Source organism: Hemibagrus wyckioides, linkage group LG02 (genome assembly GCF_019097595.1).
Source record: "Hemibagrus wyckioides isolate EC202008001 linkage group LG02, SWU_Hwy_1.0, whole genome shotgun sequence".
Classification (NCBI taxonomy): Eukaryota; Metazoa; Chordata; class Actinopteri; order Siluriformes; family Bagridae; genus Hemibagrus; species Hemibagrus wyckioides.
Genome location: NC_080711.1, coordinates 12,479,728 through 12,502,315, shown reverse-complemented (window position 1 = coordinate 12,502,315; position 22,588 = coordinate 12,479,728). Strand labels below are relative to the sequence as shown.

The 22,588-nt window shown below is 37.3% G+C and overlaps 1 protein-coding gene across 1 annotated transcript; it reads left to right on the top strand.

Annotated features, from left to right (window-relative positions):
* The first annotated feature begins 273 nt into the window (after positions 1-273).
* msrb1a (methionine sulfoxide reductase B1a) lies at positions 274-6,465 on the top strand. The gene is made up of 4 exons (XM_058403789.1): positions 274-458; positions 4,228-4,370; positions 4,810-4,924; positions 6,089-6,465. Exons 1-4 carry the CDS (start codon positions 407-409, stop codon positions 6,103-6,105), a joined length of 327 nt encoding a protein of 108 aa, XP_058259772.1. The 5' UTR covers positions 274-406; the 3' UTR covers positions 6,106-6,465.
* The last annotated feature ends 16,123 nt before the right edge of the window (positions 6,466-22,588 follow it).

Sequence of the window (22,588 nt, the reverse complement as noted above, 5' to 3'; positions counted from 1 at the left end):
AATCCATAAGGGTTTTATGAGTTTGGCAGCTGTGACAGCGGTCAGATAGGACCGGTTACATAAATGCAAATTGTTGGATATTTAATTAGACGAGCCTCCATTTTGAAACAACTAACCAACCAACACAAAAAAACACCTTGTAAGAATAGCAAACAACTGACCAAGATAGATAGTGGTCATCAGTTTCAAAAACTGACCTGATTCACATGTAGTGTTTTAAGAAATGCTGCCATCGTGTGGCCGAATTAAGAATAATCACTGCTGCGCGATTGCGCCAAACGTGGTCACGTGGCACGGACACGCCGCCAAAAGCCGAAGAGTAGTCGGGCTCACAAAAAGGGACCACATCAGTTGGGACTGTTTATTAAGAGCGAAACTGATCGCCAAGCACCGCTTTGTTTTAACCATGTTTTGTTCATTTAGCGGGGCTGAGATCTTTAAAAATCACTTCGAAGCCGGTAAGTTCTCGCCGTGACTCCGCGAACTCTTTATATAGTAATGTTCACGCTGGAAAACAGGTTTGGGCAGCATGGCAACTTTGAATGAGCTTCTATTTAACTTCCTATTTAACTTCCACTAACATGAGCGTGGTGAACTGTTTTATTTCTTTCTAAACAAGGTATGATTTTATGATTAAATACAAATTCTCAGATGCAAACTTTGGTCCATTACACAATGTACTTACAAAACAGCAGTTATCTAACTTGCCTTTCAGGTTTCTGCACCCTATTAAAGTGAAATGACAATGCTGAATTATTATTTAGATTATTTGGGATTTTTTTTTCTTGCCAGCTCTTCAGAGTTGATTTTAATCTCTTTCCTCGTATCTTGTTCTTAATGGATGTTAATATCTCTAATACAGTGAGGGGAAAAAATGATTTGATCCCCTGCTGATTTTGTACGCTTGCCCACTGACAAAGAAATGATCAGTCTGTAATTTTAATGGTAGGTGTATTTGAACAGTGAGAGACAGATTAACAACAAAAAAATCCAGAAAAATGCATTTCAGAAAAGTTCTACATTGATTTGCATTTTAATGAGTGAAATAAGTATTTGATCCCCTATCAGTCAGAAAGATTTCTGGCTCTTTTATACAGGTAAGGAGCTGAGATTACAGTAGGAGCACTCTCGGGGAGTGCTCTTAATCTCAGCTTGTTAACTGTATGAAAGACACCTGTCCACAGAAGGAAGCAATCAATCAGATTAGAAAGAGCTGTCCATGGATGTCAGGGACAAGATTGTAGACCTACACAAGGCTGGAATGAGCTACAAGACCATCTCCAAGCAGCTTGGTGAGAAGGTGACAACAGTTGGTGCGATTATTCCCAAATGGAAGAAACACAAAAGGACTGTCGGTGTTCCTCTGTCTGGGGCTCCATGCAAGATCTCACCTCATGGGGTTTCAATGATCATGAGAACGGCGAGGAATCAGCCCAGAATTACACTGGAGGATTTTGTCAATGATCTCAAGGCGGCTGGGACCATAGTCACCAAGAAAACAATTGGTAACACACTACACCATGAAAGACTGAAATCCAGTAGCACCCGCAAGGTCCTCCTGCTAAAGAAAGCACATGTACAGGCTTGTCTGAAGTTTGCCAGTGCACATCTGAATGATTCAGAGGAGGTGAAGTCATGAGTCATGTGGTGAAATGAGACCAAAATCCAGCTCTTTGGCATCAACTCAACTCACCATGTTTGGAGGAGGAGGAATGCTGCCTATGACTTCAAGAAGACCATCCCCACCGTCAAACATGGTCCTGCACATTAAGGTCCTGGAGTGGCCTAGCCAGTCCCCAGACCTTAATCCCAAAGAAAATCTGTGGAGGGAGCTGAAGGTTCCAGTTGCCAAACGTCAGCCACAAAACCTTAATGATTTGGAGAGGATCTGCAAAGAGGAGTGGGCCCAAATTCCTTGAGATGTGAGATGTGTGCAAACCTGGTGGCCAACTACAAGAAATGTCTGACGTCTGTGATTGCCAACAAGGGTTTGCCACCAAGTACTAAGTCATGTTTTGCAAAGGAGTCAAATACTTATTTCACTCAATAAAATGCAAATCAATGTATAACTTTTTTGAAATGTGTTTTTCTGGATTTTTTTGTTATTATTCTGTCTCTCACTGTTCAGATAAACCTACCCTTAAAATTACAGAGTGATCATTTCTTTGTCAGTGGGCAAACGTACAAAATCAGCAGGGGATCAAATCATTTTTTCCCTCACTGTATATTTAGTGTTGCATCATTCTCTTATTTAGGAAGACACATACTGGTGTAACCGTCATTGCCACTTTACTTACAGTATTAGTTTATGATGTAGAGTTTGCACAGAATAGTGTAAACAACAACAACAACAACAATCGGTGATGAGAGAGATTAGAGATTGGACAGACTGTCAGGAACTCATGAAGTCTACAGTCTCTCAGATAATCACTCTTTACAACCGTGATGTGCAGAAAAGCATCTCGGAACATACAACACATCAGACTTTGAGGCAGACTTTGTCAAAAACAGACAAAGACTTTGAGGCAGTTGGAAGTTCATATGTGCAAGGTTGTGCAATAAATTATCTGCGATTTCTTTATATCAGAATTAAACAGTCCCATCTGATCAGATTCATCTGTTCAATATTTGTATTTGTGTGTAAAAAAATATTTTCATATCCTTCATTCTTTGTTATTCTCTTTTTTTACACCATAAGAAGAAACATTTAATTTCATTGTACTTTGTGCCATGATAATAATGAATCTGTCTGTCTGTCTAACAGCAGAATACCATTTTGGGTTAATTTACAGCATATTATTTCTTAAATTATTGTCTCTTTATCATTTGATTGTTTTATGTTTGGGTCTTTTTTTTTTTCTTGAGGTGCTGTTACCTGTGTTTTTGAATGCCTTCTTTACTCTGTAGATGATATTACATTTCATTTGCAGACTACATTCTGCTGTTGTAAACATGAGATCCAGTACACTTACTCAGCACCTAGCTCAGCGAGATTATCATGGTCCACAGATGGTTTGGTCCTAGTGGCAGGCCGTGCATTTCACACCTTGGCCTTCACTGGTGTCCTTTCTGAATCAATCCGCCTCTATACCATCATTATGATGCCACGGCAATAGATACTAATCAACCGTTAAATAGCAACGTAAAAAAGAAATTAGGCTACAGTATTTCACACCTCACAAGGAATAGTCCATTTTATTACAGTCCGCCTTGAAAATGCATTTGTAAGGATGTCTGCGACCAAATCGATTTCTTCTCCTCTGTCAGCCATTGTGAGTTAAAATATATATATTTTATTTAGTTTGTGCGGTTCGCTGCCTCTGACTACTCCAATTATCCAATCAAAAGATGTGAAATTGCTGACATAATCGTATGCCTGCTAGATGGCCCCAGTGACGCCAACTCGAAATCTGATTGGTTAATGGGACAGTTTAAAAAATTGCCACTTATTTTAAGCAGTGCAACCAAGAGAAAAGCTATGAAATGTAGAAAATAGTCTATTGGGAATAATTTAATACACATTCATGGAAAAAAATATATTAAAATGCACGTTAGTGATTCAGATCACTGCTGTTTAGGCCAGCAGAGAAGGCCTTGCTGGCCCTGACGGTCCGCCACTGTTTTGTTCACACCCAGGTAATTATTTGCCTAGAATTTGAATAAATTTGAAGGGGACTTATTTTTACAAATGAGATTGTTGAACATGACATTGCTCTGGAAGTACATGCTGTTGTTGTTTGGGCTTCATCAGTACTTTCTGTTTGAAGTAAATTCTTGGCTGCACCACAAACCGGTTTTCTAGACCATGCCTGGGTTGGACACAGCTTTCATACTTGGCCAAATATATTGAACTTTTGTTGCATGTGGGTTTAGATCAGAACAACAAGTGGGAAATTAGCATCACTATTGAGTTATGTTGCAGCATTGACCAAATTTTTTCAGTCTTGTACCATAATAAACATCTCTATCTATGTTCAGTGTTCAGTTTCAAATAGAATGACTAATTATTAATTAGTATTAAATTAATATTAAAATCAACTGACATCATCATTCACCCTTCATCATTCACAGATTTTCACCTGTTTGTTTGCTCTTTTAAAGTAAAGTCTTCAAAGCTATACTGTTGTTAAATATTTAAGCATATTGTTAATATCTAAACCCCCAGTTCTGCCACGACATGCCAAGTGTGACAGGAAAGTAACCTGCTGTTTACTCTCTCTTGTGTAGGTGTCTATGTTTGCGTAAAGTGTGGATATGAGCTGTTCTCCAGCAATATGAAGTATAAGCACTCCTCTCCCTGGCCTGCCTTCACTAACACTATCCACAAGGATAGTGTCTCCAAAGAGGAGGAGCGACCTGGTGCACTGAAGGTAAAACTGTTTGCCCACACGCAGTCTAATGAACTCACTCAGTCCCATTAAAATGATCCATTATTATTATTACACTTGGCCTTACATAAGTGGAATAACATTGGTTATTTGAACTGGACTGAGCTGAAAGGAAGTCTAAAGAAACTCAAATAACTGCTCTTTACAACCATGGTGAGCATAAAAAGCATCTCAAAACAGTGCAGCAGCCATCATTTTAAATGCGTATATGTTCATATGTTGTATTTAATTGTTTCCACAGCTGCTAACATACTTGGTCATTTAAGATGATTGTAATTATTTAAAACGCAGTGCTAACTGATCCTTATAAACCTCTATTATTGAGTAGTGACACTGACTGTGAAGCTCTAGTTAAAAACATTATTTAATATAGCTATCTTTTTAATCTACTTCTCTATTTTAATTGTGCTATATGTTGTAGATTCGCTGTGGGAAGTGCAATAACGGCCTGGGTCATGAGTTTCTGAATGACGGACCCAAGCGTGGACTCTCACGATTCTGAATATTCAGCAGCTCACTCAAGTTTGTCCCAAAAGGTATTCATAATAATGTTAAGGTTCTGATAATAAGCCTGGACTCTACATCATGGATTCATGTATTATTTCTCTCTGTGCAGCATGTAAGCTATATAAAGTGTCTAGATCAGGGGTGTTGAACCTTAACAGCAATGGAATGTTGTGTCATTCCAGTTAAGCCAGAGCCACACCTTATTGTTAGCTGTCTTTTAATAGACTCAGTCATGGCTGGAATGAAATCCTGCACCCATAATAAGATGATAATAAGTCTAGATCATTATTCTTGTGTTCATACTGAAATAATGATCCCCCCCATATCATGACCAGTATGAAATGTAGTCTTTATTACATTGGAAGCATCAAAGTTGGACAAAGCAATTCATTAGATAGCTAATAGGATGAGTGAAAACATATAGTTGTTTGCACCTTGCTATATTCTGGGTTCTTTAGTCACATGCAATGACACCATTGGAGCTGACTAACTTCTTCTTTTTCACATAAGAAGTGTTTACATGTGAAGTAACTTTGGGTTTTTGCACTGTACTGTTTTTGCTCAGTTGCTCATGTCCCTTTGCATGTGTGGACGCTAATGATTTATTCTATTATAAATACTTGTTACCATTGTCCAGACCTCATCCTCGGTTCTTATGTTTTAATATGGCAAGACTTGTTACTGTTTAGCATCACAGAGAAATATATGAACCAGTGATGTGCTGTTCAAGCACGTAGCAGCCGTTTTAGATGAGCACAGAAGCGTACAAGCTGTACAAGCTTTTGTCCCGCTCTGTTTTTATTTTCGCAAATGTAGGAAGTGTTGTAACCCTTGCAATGTCGTGACTCTTGCAGTTACACTGCTGCTTGTTGAAGTTCTGGATGTACTCAAATATATTTAGGAAGGTGATCAGTTACAATTATTTTACTAGGTTAGGATCTGACTCCCTGCAAAGAGCCAGAACTCCAGTCACTAATGAATCAGTGATTGTGTTACAGGGGAGCATCAGGACTGAGATCCCTCCAGACCCAGAAAAAATGCAGGCAGTTAGATATGAAGCTTGTTTAGAATGTAATGGACTTGGAGGGATGCTTGTGCTCGATATGAATGGACATGTCCCATGTGTGCCGGCTAATGATTGTAAAAAATGTAAAAATCCAGTCATATGATGCTTATTGTGTCCTTTTTTGCAGAGAAGGATGGACAGTAGAGTGAGCTGATGGATGGAGAAGTGAGGACATAAAAATGTTCAGAGGGACTGTTCTGTGGAAGGTGTGGACATTTCATGAAGTGTTGTGGTACAAAGCCCTCAGTGGAAGTCAGAACACTGATGTTGATTAGCCACACTGGTACACAAATGACAAGTCTGTTCTGAGTTATCAATGAACACCAAAAATGAATCTAAATTTAATTATTCTATGATCTTTTGTAACCGATTAGATGTTTTGCTAATGTAGGCAAAAAAAAGATTGCAAATACATCCTTGCCTTATATCTTACCAAAAAGCTGAAAATTGTTTTCTATTCTGAAAATGATGGATTGTGTTTATGCTATTGTTTGACTGTATTGCACTAAGAAATCTATTTTTAGGACAAAGAATAAACATTTTGGCAATATAAAGAGAAATATCTGTCAGTTCTTAATTGCCTGTAGGGTATTTCAGTTTAATCTGCTGCTAATGTTTCAATAACCTCTGGATTTACAGCAGTGAAAGTTTATGCTTTATTTGGTTCAGTATGAAATATTTTTATTCACGTTTTATAATGTTAAGAAGCCTGATTTATTATTATTAGTAGTGGAATCAATTCAAGCGTTATAAGAGTTGATAAGAGTTAAACCACACAAATGAAATTCTTACTTTGCGTTTCTTTCTTTTCACCATATATACATCGGTTAGAACATAAGAACTCATTCTATGAAGTCAGACACAAATGGTGTTGACGGATCAAAAAACAGACATTTGACTGTACGTGATTAAATCCACTCTTTGTCTGTATGGAAAAGTAGCAATGGTGAAATTCCTCAGAGTTCAATCTCTGTTCTCACCAACTGGTGGCGCTGTTGTTAAAAGAATCGTGTGATTTTTTTTTGAACAGAAATCCCACTAGATGCCAGGAGGGGATAATATTCCCAAAACAAACACACATGTTGGAAGAGTCCTCACTGCACAGCAGGTGTGTCCTTCAAATGAAAGACAGCCAAAGTTTGTGCAAACTTACGCCAGGTGCTGCATTACAAAAAACATAGAGGACAACTGAATTATTGTCCTGAATTATTAAAGGCTGAGTTTAGACAGAAACAGTTTGTGTAGCTTTTCGAATTCTCATTTGTATGTTATATCTAAACTGGGGCACTGGGTTGGTAAACACTGGCCCGGGCTTCTGTTAAACCAGCTGTTCAGCTGAAATCGATGAAATTTTGTCCTTTCTGAATGAATTTAATATTCAGCTACAAAGAACCGGTTTGAAAACATTGCACTCAAAAGAAGCAGATGAGATTGCTAATAGGTCACTTATTATATAATTCAAGGGAAATAATTTGTAAAATAATTTGCTGAAGTTGATAATGATTTACTTCTAATGTAAGACAAGAAATTCTGTATGAGGAAGCCGTGATATAACCAAAATAGTGGTCTTCTTGCTAATTAGTAATATCCTTGGAGGTTAGTGTTCAAGGCACAAGTTGCCTCTTTTACACTGGGCCTTAGGACTAAGATCAGTTTTCACTACACAAATTCAAACCCTAAATGCTAAGACAAAAACCACAAACCCAGGCTTAGGAAATTGACTAGTCACAACCACTTAAAATCTAAATGCTTGTTCTTTTCGTCTGGTTCCTGTGGTTGATCGTACATTGCAGTATGTGGAGTATAAAAAAGTATTGCAGGTGTTCATTTAATTAAGCATACTTAGTGATTATAATAAAATGTTTATAATAAATGAATAAATCTGAATTAATATCAAAACTGATATGTATGTTATCGCAAGTGGATGGAAACATAACACAAGCAGAAATGTTTTCTCATTTGTTTGTCTATGTAGCATGACAAGAAATCAGCAAAGAAAATCTTTTTTTTTTTGCATTTAAACATCTTCCTAAATCCAGAAATACCAAATAAACCCAGGCACATTTCCAGACATTTAGGATGTGTTACATTTGTAGGCAGTCTTCCATGTGCTCTGTACTTATAAGGGCTTTTGTGGTACAGCCAAATATTTGTTCTCGTCCTTCTGAGGGATGAGAATGTAAACATCCCATTGAAACTGTCAGTGTATGATTTCCTCCACCAATCAAAGAAGACTCAAAGCTTAAGAATCAAGAAATCAGTATAAACAACCAACAGTGTTATATTAGTTTTTCAAAGATCACTAGCAGCCTTACCTGAGTTTGAGTTTTGCAGGTGGTGGTCCCTCTGTCCATCCATCTGTTCGTTCATTCATTCATCCATCCATCCATCCATCCATCCATCCATCCATCCATCCATTATTCTACTCAGGACTGCAGTGGATCTACAGCCTGTCCCTGGATACAACATGGATGGGATGATCACAAATTAATAACCGTATTACATTAACTCTTTTTACCAGAGGCCAAAAATGGATTTCCCCTTGTGTTGGTGTTCATGTTTAGTGTTGAGTTTATTTGTCATGTCACACTCAACAGTGGTGATTAATGACTCATATGAAAGTAGACACTCAGAGTTTAAAGAATTTGTAGATTTTTGTAAGTATTTCTGTGTTTACCTAATACCTCAAACAAATATTTATATCTTCAAAGTAAATGGTTATATCAAACCCATTTCTGCTCTATAATATGCCCCAAGTGCTTGTTCATAAATAACTAAAATTTGAACTAAAATCCGAACAGAGGTAAAAACTTCTCACACTGAAAGGCAACAGAGTCCTAATTTTATGTCAGACCTTAGGTGATAGAATAATTTATTGTTTTTTTACTGATTGAAAATTTCTGATAAGTCGATTTGCATTCCACCAGTGGACTGCAAGACAACAAGGGAATGCAACTGCAAATGAAATGAAAAATTTCCACAGTTTGCTCCCTAATCCCTAAACAGCAAAATGCATTATAGGTATTCTCTACCAAATAAAGAGGACATTAAACCTGAGTAGTGTACTGTGGGATTTCATGAGCACACCGGATATTCTCTGTTCCACTTAAGGACATAATGCAAAATAGCAAATAGCACTGAGTAGTAAACAGGGTGTGGTTTCAGACATACCATGTGTCTGTGTGTATTTAATCACAGTCAGTGCTAAAAATAAGGTTGTTCATTTTGTATCTGTCTGAAGAAGAAGAAGAAGAGGTCTTTTGAAATCTGTGGCTATTTGCAATCAGAAATTTAAATTGTGGGATATATATATATATATATATATATATATATATATATATATATATATATATATATATATATATATATATATACACACACACACACACATATATATATATATATATATACACTATATTGCCAAAAGTATTCGCTCACCTGCCTTGACTCGCATATGAACTTAAGTGACATCCCATTCCTAATCCATAGGGTTCAATATGACGTCGGTCCACCCTTTGCAGCTATAACAGCTTCAACTCTTCTGGGAAGGTTGTCCACAAGGTTTAGGAGTGTGTTTATGGGAATTTTTGACCATTCTTCCAGAAGCGCATTTGTGAGGTCACACACTGATGTTGGACGAGAAGGCCTGGCTCTCAGTCTCCGCTCTAATTCATCCCAAAGGTGTTCTATCGGGTTGAGGTCAGGACTCTGTGCAGGCCAGTCAAGTTCATCCACACCAGACTCTGTCATCCATGTCTTTATGGACCTTGCTTTGTGCACTGGTGCACAGTCATGTTGGAAGAGGAAGGGGCCAGCTCCAAACTGTTCCCACAAAGTTGGGAGCATGGAATTGTCCAAAATGTCTTGGTATGCTGAAGCATTCAGAGTTCCTTTCACTGGAACTAAGGGGCCAAGCCCAGCTCCTGAAAAACAACCCCACACCATAATCCCCCCTCCACCAAACTTTACACTTGGCACAATGCAGTCAGACAAGTACCGTTCTCCTGGCAACCACCAAACCCAGACTCGTCCATCAGATTGCCAGATGGAGAAGCGCGATTCGTCACTCCAGAGAACGCGTCTCCACTGCTCTAGAGTCCAGTGGCGGCGTGCTTTACACCACTGCATCCGACGCTTTGCATTGCACTTGGTGATGTCTGGCTTGGATGCAGCTGCTCGGCCATGGAAACCCATTCCATGAAGCTCTCTGCGCACTGTTCTTGAGCTAATCTGAAGGCCACATGAAGTTTGGAGGTCTGTAGCGATTGACTCTGCAGAAAGTTGGCGACCTCTTCGCACTATGCGCCTCAGCATCCGCTGACCCCGCTCCGTCAGTTTACGTGGCCTACCTACCTGAGTTGCTGTCGTTCCCAAACACTTCCACGTTCTTATAATACAGCTGACAGTTGACTGTGGAATATTTAGGAGTGATATATATATATATATATATATATATATATATATATATATATATATTTATTTATTTATTTATTGTGTCAGTTAACCCTCAAAAATATTACTCGGTTTTGGAGAGCTGATATTTCTCCAGGTTAGATTGCTAGTGTTAATTACTGTGAATTTTAGTTTTCCTCTTATTTTTTTCTCTTGAAGTAAGTAAAAATCTTTATTTTACCTACCATTGTTGCAGGTATATTGGACAATTGTCTATGGACTGAATTATCAACTTTTCCCAGTAACTCAGTTTCTCACACTTTATTAACATTCTCATTGTTTTCCATATTTTCACATCAAGATTGACTGAGATGTGAAATGAAACTGAAAAAGACTGAAATTTCCACTTTAATGACATTGTTACTGCTATCAACAACATTCACGCTGTCAGAGGAGTATAGCTACTAGCTACAGATTTGAAAATAGTCATAGACATTTTTGACAACTGACTGACAACATCATTAACCAAATTCTTACAGGCAAGATAGTTTTACATATTAAGCCGTCAATCATCCATGAAAAAATTACAAAAAAAATCACTTATTGTATTAGACAGTTTGCCTCATACCATATTTAGAACATGTAGGATGTTAACAGCCTAGACAGACAGACAGACAGACAGACAGACAGACAGACAGACAGATAGATAGATAGATAGATAGATAGATAGATAGATAGATAGATAGATCATTATTATTAAATCATTCTTTCTTTGCTGAAATACTGTCTGCATCTTAGAAAATACATTACAGGTATCATTTCCAATTGGATTGCTGAGTGCTACCCCAAAATACAGAATACAGAAAGCATTAGAAAAAGACAAGTCTGTGTCTACAATCACATGTGGACACACAAAGGGTAGTGTAATACAAAAGTCTAGTTTGATTTCAGATCCTGTGTTGTTTATATTTTTCAGGTACTGTTTTGAAGAACCTGAAGATTGGAAATGACAGAGTCTGCTCTTCCTATGCAGCACAGAAGCAATATATAAGGAATAAAATTATCAGTGATGAAGTGGTGTGATCTACAGTATCACACTATAGCTGATTATTTTCCAATTACAGCACACCTTGAAGTTTATATACCTCTTATGCCAGAGCAATTTGCCAAAGGTTACACAATTTATATTCGTTAAAAAAACAACGCATACATTATCACTTATTTATAGTTGTATTTAATGTTGTGAAACATCATTTTTACAGGCTGGAACACCTATAGTAGAAACAACCGTTCTCTTGTAAGCCTCTCTATTTTCTCTCTCATGAAGTTAATAAGACAAAAAAAAATGCAGCTTGTCATGTTATTGAGACATCTGTCCTGAACACTTTCCCATGTCAGAAAACGTCAAGTTCCAACTTTGCCTTTGGCTATAACAAAGTGCTGACACTACAGACCCCTTTCAATAATACTAAATAAACATTTCTTGACAGGGAAAAAAAACCCTTCCTATCAACAATTATACACAGTGTAGTCCATACAAGTTCTTGTCTATGTTGTTACTATGGAAATGAAACAGTAACATACTCGAAGGAGTGCATTAATATAAACCTTACAAGCTGAACTATTCTTAGATCTGATATTGTAAAAGATGAATAAACACCTTCTGACCAATTAGAATTGAGCATTCATTAATAAAACTGGAGGCATACATATATTTAAACCAATGTGAGCTTCTCTGTAATTATACATGATGGAGAACATGCACATACAATCACGCATCATGAACCTTAAAAATCACATGGCTCACACATCACACTTGGAGGTTCTGTTAGGGCAGCCAGACTTTATGGAGCAAGACTGAATATTTATATAACTACAGTACCTCAACAGGTACTGTACAATAGTTTGTTAATGTATGTACAACATACAATAACAAAAAAAAAACCAAACAATTACAAAAGCATTAGCTCAGACATTTACAGCAGAATACAAAACCAGACGAGTACTTTCATAAGATTAAAAAGAAGAAGAATACCCATGGTATAAATTAAGTGACCATTCTGCTAGGATTTGTAGTTAAGAGTTTTCTGTAGCACCATAGTCCTGGAAGAACATTCTTTCAGTTTATTTTGTTCTATCTATCTATCTATCTATCTATCTATCTATCTATCTATCTATCTATCTATCTATCTATCTATCTATCTATCTATCTATCTATCTATCTATCTATCTATCTATCTCTCTCTCTCTCTCTCTCTCTCTCTCTCTCTCTCTCTCTCTCTCTGTCCCCCTTTAAAACAACAGGCCATTCCCTAACTGAATTTGCTATATAATAATCATGTAAACAGCACAGTAAAGCTTGTGAAGCTTTCACAACATCAATGATCGGAAGGAAATAAAAAGATCACTGTCACTAAGAGTACACTGTCCAGGATGTGAGTCAGAGTCGTGATTGTGTGAGATGACGTCTGTTCTATAGAATTTCAAAGCCACGTCAGTGAGCTGAATGCAGTTTTAAACACCTTGCAGGCTTTAATAAGTTCTTAAACCAGCGACAGGACAAGACGTCTTAAACGACAACAACAACAGTAACCAAAAACAGACACAATTCAATGATACTTTTTAGTGACATAATGCAACTTCTCTTTTTGTAGTCATTGTGACACAAGATGAAGAGACAATGTCACATCTGTTTGTTGCCATTCCAGTAGCTTTGTTCACTTGAATGGAGGTTTCAGGTTTTTGAAGACGACTTCTTCACAGGGGCGTGGGTTCCTGTTTCTCCCCATCCATTCCTTTGAGCTGGCACCAGTAGAGATGGAGCACTTTATGCCACTCAGCATTGTGTGTACAGTGCTGGTAGAGCAACCTTGCACTGACAAGGTGTTTCTTTGTTTTCTTTGAGCTACCAAACTGAGGCTAACCGAGGTAACAACATAGCAGAAAATCTGAAATCATTTAATGCTATTTTCCAGCATAATGTTAATTTCTTGCATTTTGCAATAACTCAGGTTTTCAGAAAGTAAGTACAAAATTGTACAGAGCATCACATTTTAAAGGATTTTGTTTTTTAAATAGTATATACAGTACCTATGTCTTAGGCACAAACAACATTTATTATAGATATTTATTTGACAAATTCTACATTAACAAACATTTCAGATTTTCCAAACATAATGTTAAAAATGTATGTTAAAGCAACATGTTTTGTTATGATTTGATAAAAAAAGCAAATGAGACAGTCAAAATCTCCAGAAGAACTGTGGCAGGTTCTCCGAGATGCTCAGCAAAACTCATCAGCTAATTTCATTATCAAACTCCACCAATTTTACCTGAGACTATTATTTAGGAGAAAACAAAAATCAAGGGCTTGTCACATCATTTACTGAGTTCGATTAGTTTATTACTGCTTGTTGTACACTGTAGTATTTTGTCTTTGAAGTAAAACCGATTTTTTATGAAGTTGTCTTTACTTTACAGCATTTCATTGCATGGCACTGTACACATAATATCTAAATATAATGACATTTTCATATCCTCTCTTAGTGTCCTAGCTTTTATTTTTTTTTACAAGCTGCTCTAGTAAACTAAAGGCTGTGTTACTATCTGTGAAATCAAAATGAATAAACAGAGAAGAGATTAACAGCAATGATTTAGCATATAAAACAATTTTATATTCTGCAACTAGGACATAAACATACAATATTTTCGCTCTAATCTAGTTATCTTGGTTTATTGTAGCAATAGTGCTGTTCTGAACTTTGGGAAATATTTCAAATGTTACTAAACCGTGACTGATCTGAATTTAAAATACACATTAAACTGATCCAGGAACATTCCATGGCCCTCCATTTGTTTATTTAAGGATCTTCTGTTCTTCCGTTCTGACGGATTCATTACGAGGTTCACAAAGTATACAGCTCTCTGTAATGCTATAGAATAATGTAAGTGTTATTCAGCTCCATATAAACACATGGCTGAACCGTCTCCCAGCTTCCTCCTGTGTTTGCCATCACTAATTACCGACATTTATACAGAATTATGTTATGCCATCAATCCTTTTCTCTGTTATGATTGGTGTTGCATTCCTAAACACAGTTCAGGGGGTTTATGTTATTGTGGGCAATCAGGCGACAATCAAAAGAAGCATATGTTTAATTTAGTTGATTGTGTTTTGATGGCATGAATATTGCTGATAACGTTCAGAATAAAAGTTTCTTAAAACCATGGGTGACAATTTTACAGTATGTTAAATGTATTTTATCAGCATGTTTGGTGTTGTTGTGGCTTTGTCCTCAGTTACATTAGATTTGAAATAAATGAGGACTATCATGACATTACATACCTAGGAATTATAGACCTTTTCGTACAGTCGACTGTTCAGTTTTTTCCTGGGAGTGTGACTATGATTTTTTTTTTTTTTTTTTTTAAATCTGCATGACTTAAAATGCTTATATCCACAGTTAAGGAAATAATTAAGAACTTTAAACAACTAAACCTGTGGAAATGGTGCAGGTGTATTTTGCCCACTTGCAGTGAGCAGGATGGCCAGAAGGTTGATTTCTAGGATCGTGGTTGGCGAGATGCAGGAGATGGAAGTATTAAGGGGTCACAGGGTCACAGGTCTGACACAGGTCTGATTTTATTTTTTCATTTTCATTTTTAATTAAAAAAAAAATCACCTGTAGGGGCAGCACGGTGGCTTAGTGTTTAGCACTATTGCCTCACAGCAAGAAAGTCCTTGGTTCTGTGTGGAGTTTGCATGTTCTCCCTGTGCCTGCATGGGTTTACTTCCGGCACTCCCACAGTCCAAAAACATGTACATTAGGTTGATTGGTAATTCTAAATTGCCCATAGGAGTGAGTGTGTGTGTGGTTGTCTGTCTATATGTGGCCCTGTGATGGACTGGCAACCTGTCCAGGGTGTACCCCTGCCTTTTGCCCTGTGTGCTGGGATAGGCTCCAGCAGATCCCTGTGACCCTAATTAGGAATAAAGTGGGAAGAGACAATGGATGGATGGAAAATGACCTGTGCTTATAAATGTGACCATTCAAAATAGATCTGACACAAAATCTGAAGACGCTTTGTAATGCAAATATAGCTCGAATCTACAAATAGATACAAACCATGCTGACAAAATATTTGGAATGAAAGCCATTTCATTTCATCCACCCAAAAAAACATCAGTTCCCCTGAAGGTCACTAGATACCACTGAAACTTTCAGTAGAAGTATGTCAGATGGTCAGATGATTGTATGTGACATATCAGAGCTTTTTAGCAACAAACAGTCAAGGTTGTTTTAACGTAAACCGAATGATTGTTATATAGAAAAGAGCCGCTTTCTTTCTTTCTTTCTTTTTTTAATAGTTCTCAAGCTGACTGCAGTTCATGTACAGAAAACATGACATGAGCTTAAATACAATTAAAGCATTTTTTATGTTAAACTCCAAAAAAAATCCAAAGCTTATAAAAGTACAGAATATATGCATGACCAATGAAGACTATCAGACATGATAAGGAAATTATTTAACATACTGTATTAAGATCCTGGCTGTAGATAAAATTACTCTAGGTTACCATAAAAATGACAGATATATCAACGTGGTCTTACATGATTTAGGGCCAAAGAGCAGGTTACAATATAAGATAAAAAATGCAGACAATTGCGATCTAAAACATAACACCTCAATTGTGAAATATAGTGCCACTGATGGGTTTGAATGTCATAGAACTGCATGTGGTGATGTGCACAGAGACAATAAACTGCCTTTAAAATTAGTGGATAGTAAAATAACATGAAACATACCATGCAGATTATGAGTTTTTTTCTTGCCGGGCTGAATTAATCACCTGAAAGTCACTATGGATTATTTCACTTACTGGAAACAAGACTGAAAGTCTGCACAATAAACATGTGGCATCTCTTTGTTGGGCCTCACTGTGTTGTAGTGGGTGCAGTGCTGCTCACAGCTCCAGGGTCCTGGGTTTGATCCTGAGTTCAAGTTGCTCTCTGTGTGGTGTTGTCATATGTTCTCCCAGGGTTTTTGCGTGGGTTTTCTCTGGATTCTACGGTTTATTCCTACTGTCTAAAAATATGTAAGCAGGAGGACTGGCTATGTTAAATTGCCTGCATGTGTGAATATGTGTGCAAAAGTTGCCCTGTGATGGACTGTTGTCCCATTTGGGGTGAATTCTTCTGCCATGCACACAGTGTTGTTGGGAAAGGCCCCGGATCCACTGTGGAGATCCACCATAAAGTGAAAGATGATAAATTAATAAAAGTTTTTAAAGGTTTTCTTTGTTCTAGATAATTTTAAGGTTGATGTAACATTACCACTCAATAGTAGTACTCATTTAATGTGCCACTCCTGTATGTCAGGTCAGTAAGAAGGCCTACAAAACATGCAGGACATAAAAATGGCTGCATCACAGACCTGACAATATGTAAATGAAAGAGATGTATAGGGTGCAGTGTTCGGATGAAATTTTGAGAGCATGATAACTTGTCTTTTTAATTATATTACACCAAAATGAAAAGATTCTATGTTCAAAGTCCAGTGCATTTGGTCAGGGTCTGAGAAGGCATAATGACAAAGGTACCAGTCTCTCCTACATTTTACAGCTGGTGTCCGCCTAGTTTCTTGCATTACTTTTACCCTAGATTTATACATTACATGAGCAGCTACAAAGCTGATGTCAGATCAGCAAACGGGGGCTTCTGGCAGCAGGCTGCGCAGTTGACATGGCCTGGAGCTAGGTGAGATGAGAAGGCTCCATACTCGCCCTGCACTCTTTCATCACCTGAGAAAGGGGGAATTCCACCTTTTCATCCTCCACAGGTTTATGCCCCACAGCACTCACATGGCTTTTTGATACGTTTCATGTGTTTTTTCCCAGAATTCTGTCTAAGAAATGTTTCAGTTCAATCTTTTGAAATTTTACTCATCTCTGTGTATGACAATGAGCTGTTCTTATGAATCTATTGGTGTGATGGGTGTAATGTGTAATATTTTTTTTCAGAATACAAAGTCCAGAACTCTTATGTTCTCTACCAGGCATGTGTGAGTGCTCAATGATGTTGCATATAGTTGGTGATTTGAGATGTGTTGACAGGCTACACTTGCTTTGGCTCTCTCCTGCCCAGTGACATTGGACACTCAATGATAGTCCATTGCTGGCAAACACAAAAGAGAGGAATTTATTAAAGCATGTACTGAATATGTTTATTTTATTTTATGAGTACAATAGCTCTCTGAGCATTTGGTATCCACAAAGACATTCTCTTTTAGAAGCAATTATGGAATTTAATTTTGGTAAATGCAACCCCACAATTTCTGGTTACCCCTTAGTTGTAAGACAAAAGCTTTTAAACAGATTCCAGATGCTTGCTGGGGGCAATAGGGATTAGGTGAAGGATGATAGGGTCACTATGCATGGGCAGATTCTCACAGCGCATGTGTTGCCAATCCCAGGCCCTTATGTGACCCCCTTTAGATCTTTTTGTCATTTGATCATAAGAGAGAGAGAGAGAGAGAGAGAGAGACAGAGGAGTCTGAAGTATTCAAAGTGCTATGGATTGACCGCAGTGTCCTGCTTCTGCACATTGATGCTGTCGTATGGCAGTGCTTTTAGTGGAAGAGGACTGCGTGTATGTGGAGGATGTGGTTGTGATGTGGTCAGAATCTGTGGTCAGGGATTTGTGGTTGAACTGTAGAATACAGAATACAAAAGGTGACAAATTTGATTTAGTGAGGAAGCAGGATTACTTAATACTCCATACATATCAGTTGTCAGAGCATTAGTTACGTAGATAATATGTAGATAATAATGTGTCCCATCAAACTGAAATGTCACTCATGGCTTAGTAGTATGAGGGTTTGCCACATGTGCCCTGTGGTCAGGATAAGTGTACTGTTGATTGACAGCTTCATTAATGTCTTATGCTCTGGCATGGATGAAGTATATACAAACTGTTTCTGCTACATTTCCAGTTATACTCTAATGACACCCTGAGAGACAATAAGCGGTAATACCTTTAATGTAGGCTAATCTACTATTTCCTATAATTTCTTGTAAGATTATAATAAACCAAATTTAACATTATATAGCATGTTTCTAGCCAATTTAAAAAACTTGAAAAAAGTTTGCTCATTTCTAACAATTTATTTAGAAACAAAAAAAAAATGTTCCCAAAAGACTAAAATTTACAGCTTGAAATTAGTCAAATGACCTTAAAAAGGTTTTAGATTTGGGTTATTATAATCTTTTAATAGAATATACTCGAAAAATACTATACTGATTATATTCTGCAGAAACTTTCTCTTGGTTTGATGACATTTTATTTTTTTTACAGTGTTAATTGTATGCAAAGCCACTCACTTTGATGTTGTGATGTCTTTTATTATTCAGATCCTGTGAATTAAATGCAAGTTTACAAAAGTAAAACAGAACAATAATAAGATAAACACAAAGCTGCAAAAAGCACTGTTATGTGTGTGCTCTTACACGAGAAGGAGTTACCGTAATGCTGTAGTCATTCTTAGTCTCATAACCTGGCACAGCCACAAATGTTCCCTTTAAATCATCCATGCTTTGTTTAGTTAGCACTTAAAACATGGAAAATCTATAAACTCTGAGTTGGGTTTTGGACAGTGGAACATTGTCACTATCCTTAGTCTTCTAGTCTTTTCTGCATTGCATATAATGGAAACTAAAACCACTTTTTCACACAGTGGGCAAAAATGTATTGTGACAGTCATTTAGAAAAGAGGTGACTGTGGTTTTGCCTTGACGTCATGGCAATTACATTAAAGAGTTAAAAAAAAAGCATGAGTAAGCAAAAGCCACAGTTTCCCTTAAAGGGGAATTTTGCTATATATTCGAAAAAGAAATCTTCTATATAAACCCCTCCAGAGCAAGATTTCCTAGTTTGAAATTCCAATAACAAAGAGCATAGAAAGATCACAGAAAACTGTTAAATAAGTAACATAGGCTTTAGCCTGCTAAAAAATTATAATATGGATGGTTACATTAGCTACTTAGTTCATATCCTTTTATTCTGTCATGTCATCAATACTTTAAATTTATTGTAGCAACCAACAGAGGTGGCAGAGAATGAAAGAGGACAAAAATTACCCTTGTGGTTGCCATATTTGGGAACGATTATCTGGCTTTGGTGCATAACATATAACAATGGTTAATGGTTGATGTATTATATAATAACAATGGTTAAAATTGCTTTACATTTTCTTTGGAAGAGAATGAATGGTACTCTCACGAAGTGCCACAAAGCATTTAAGAGCACATAAGCCCACCAGCTATTTGTGTCTGGGTGGGTAAAAGACACTAGTATGCTTCATCAGGAGAGGATAAAATATCAGAGCAGCAGTTCTGAAATACTTAAATCAGCCCATCTAGCACCAACAACCATACCATGTCATAGTCACTGAGATTGCATTTTTATCCATTCTGATGTCAAGTGAAGCTCTATATCTGTATCTGTATCTGTATCTATATCTGCCACATGATTTTGGAGAACTGCATGAATGTGCAGATGTACAGCTGTTTCTAATGTAGTGGACATAGTGAGTATGCTAATTCATGAGTTGAAATCATTTTTGTGTATCAGCTGGTATTACTGCTATTACTGCTCTCAGCTTAGTAACCACAGGTGTGTATTAATCCACAGATGAGCTGCCAGGCATGAAACTTTAGCCTGAACTATTGCTTATTGTGTCTCATCCTTTGAGCCTTTCTTTTTGGTCTCTTGCTCTGTTCTCATGGACACGACTTAGCATCTCTTTTTCCTTCAGCCACTCCAATGCACTCTCTGCAGTTCTTGTACATCTTGTACAGCCTTGTACATCATACATCAATTAAAACCCAGCTTGTGTTGACACAAATGCCAGTCAGTCAAATCCTTTTATCCATATTGCCTAGTATATAATTCACTCAGGTACACAAGACTTGCCTGTGCAGGTTTTTCCTGCACCCAAAGCATCTAGAGGCCTTTTGTTTTGGAGTCCCAGCTGATAAAACAGCTTCTTCACCACATGGTCACTGCCACAATACATCAACAAGTAGAGATATTAATGTGCTCTGAGTCATATTTCATATTTGCATTGCAGCTCAGCAAACATGGCACTGATTCAGTTGGACTTTGCTCTATTCATCAAGTCTTCTCAGGTCACCAGGCTTGCCTATACGCCACAGATCTCAATCAATAGCTTTTCTTTAAAAGCTGATCTTGACATTAGTTAGCCACAAAAGAGTATCTTCTTGTCATGCACCAAATAAAGTCATGTCATGGCATCTCCAGTTTGAATGTTTTAAGAACATCTTATATCATCTCCAACCTTTTGAACTGCGGATTTATAGCACCTGACCTGCCAGACCTGTCAGGCATTAAAGACTTTATCCAAAGAGATATACAGGTCATGTACGTTCACCAATGATTCTTTCAAACCCTATCCCTTCTCTTTTTCAATCACCTTGTTTCAGGGTCACCAGTGTTTTACATGTGGTTTCAGGATGAAAGGTATCAGGGCCAAGAAGGAAACAAAAGCTTTGCTGACCTGCTTTCTGTCTTCTTTGTTCCTCTGCTTTTTATCTGCTCTGACAGAAAGGCTACAGGAAGCTACTATTTGTCTAGAATAGTTTTTTCTGTGTCTATCTTTTACACAAACTAGAAACTGACTGTTTTTTTTTTCTAAATTACTAGATAGGTGTACCAAATATGGCAACTCAATATAGACCAGAATAAAAGCAACAGAACCTAGGAATTATTACACCAATTACACCTGTCTTTTATTATATCCACATTCATACATACGTGCATAAAATGGCCAGTGTTCAAAACAGCAGTGAAGATGCCAAATCATGCAAATTTGATGCATTTTTAATCTGGAGCCCATTCTGAGGAGTCATCTGATGAACACTCTGCTATGTCGAACATGCCAGCTTACAGTGCCTGGGAAAAAGCCTTGGGGATACACAGAACCCCCTTTGTGCCCTCTCATGGGTGGCGGTCTTTTTCAATCCCTGGTAACAGATTTTAGCTAGTGGGGATATTGTGGTGTTTGTAATGAATGCGATCTTCTTTTTGGGTCCGGAAATGACAAACTGAGAGTGGAACGTTCTCTTTTTGGTGGAGAGGACTTGTAATTTGCCATAATGGTAGACACATGGACACACCATCTGTGGAGAAAATGTGTCAATGGGCCTCTCGGATGAATCACATATACATGGGATGTGTGTTTTAATCAGCACCAAAAGGTAGTTGGTTTCAGTGTCTCTTTTTATAGTTAAGTATATATTTCTGGATTCATAATTACATAAAGATATAAAAGAGTAGATGCAAATTACATTGCTTTATAGAAGAAAACCCCACAGCATTCGTTATTACTCTCTCATCATTTTTACAGCCTGATTTGCTGATTGTGGTATAATGTGTTCACTTGTTTTCGTAAACTAGACTGGTGACAGTTTTTGTAAACTAGACTGGTGTACCTAATAATATAATTTCCTCATGTGAAACATTTTGCATGATCATGGTAGCCAAATCTGTACACTGAGCCCACATGCTCATAGCTGTTCCAAAATGGGTTTTATTCAGAACCCAATTCTAATATGCAGACAGTCTGTGATAGGTTTGGACCTAGATCTTCTAAAGATGACTTAACATTCTTGAATTATTTTTTCAGTTTTTATTGCATATCGAGAACAGTAGTGTTTCTACTTTGCTTCAAAGTTTCATTACAAATATTAGTTACAGTAGTCTCTCTCTCTCTCTCTCTCTCTCTCTCTGTTAATATAGTAATATATCTATAAAAGATATTGAAGATTTGCTTTCTTTGTTTCTTTGTTTAAAAAACAGATTTCTCAGACTTTTTGGGCTGTTTGGCTTTGGGAAAAAAAGTTATTCTACGTGTTGAGCGCATAAAGAGCGCACGACCCAATCCTACACTAACAGACTGCACTTATAACACTAGGAAGTCCAGGAAGTAATAGCCTTTATAATACAGTGTAATATTTACTAATCAGCTAAATGGGATTGTTTGGATCAAGTCACATTTTTTGACTAAAAGATTCAGTGCCAGTGATGGAAGTTCTTGTAGCGCACCGCGTGCCTCCGGCGAAGCTTTATGTCATTCTCAATGTTCGCCATTATAAGCGTTTCATATTCCAGCTGAAGACTAAGGCATTAACCAAGTTCAAAGAACCACACAGTCTATG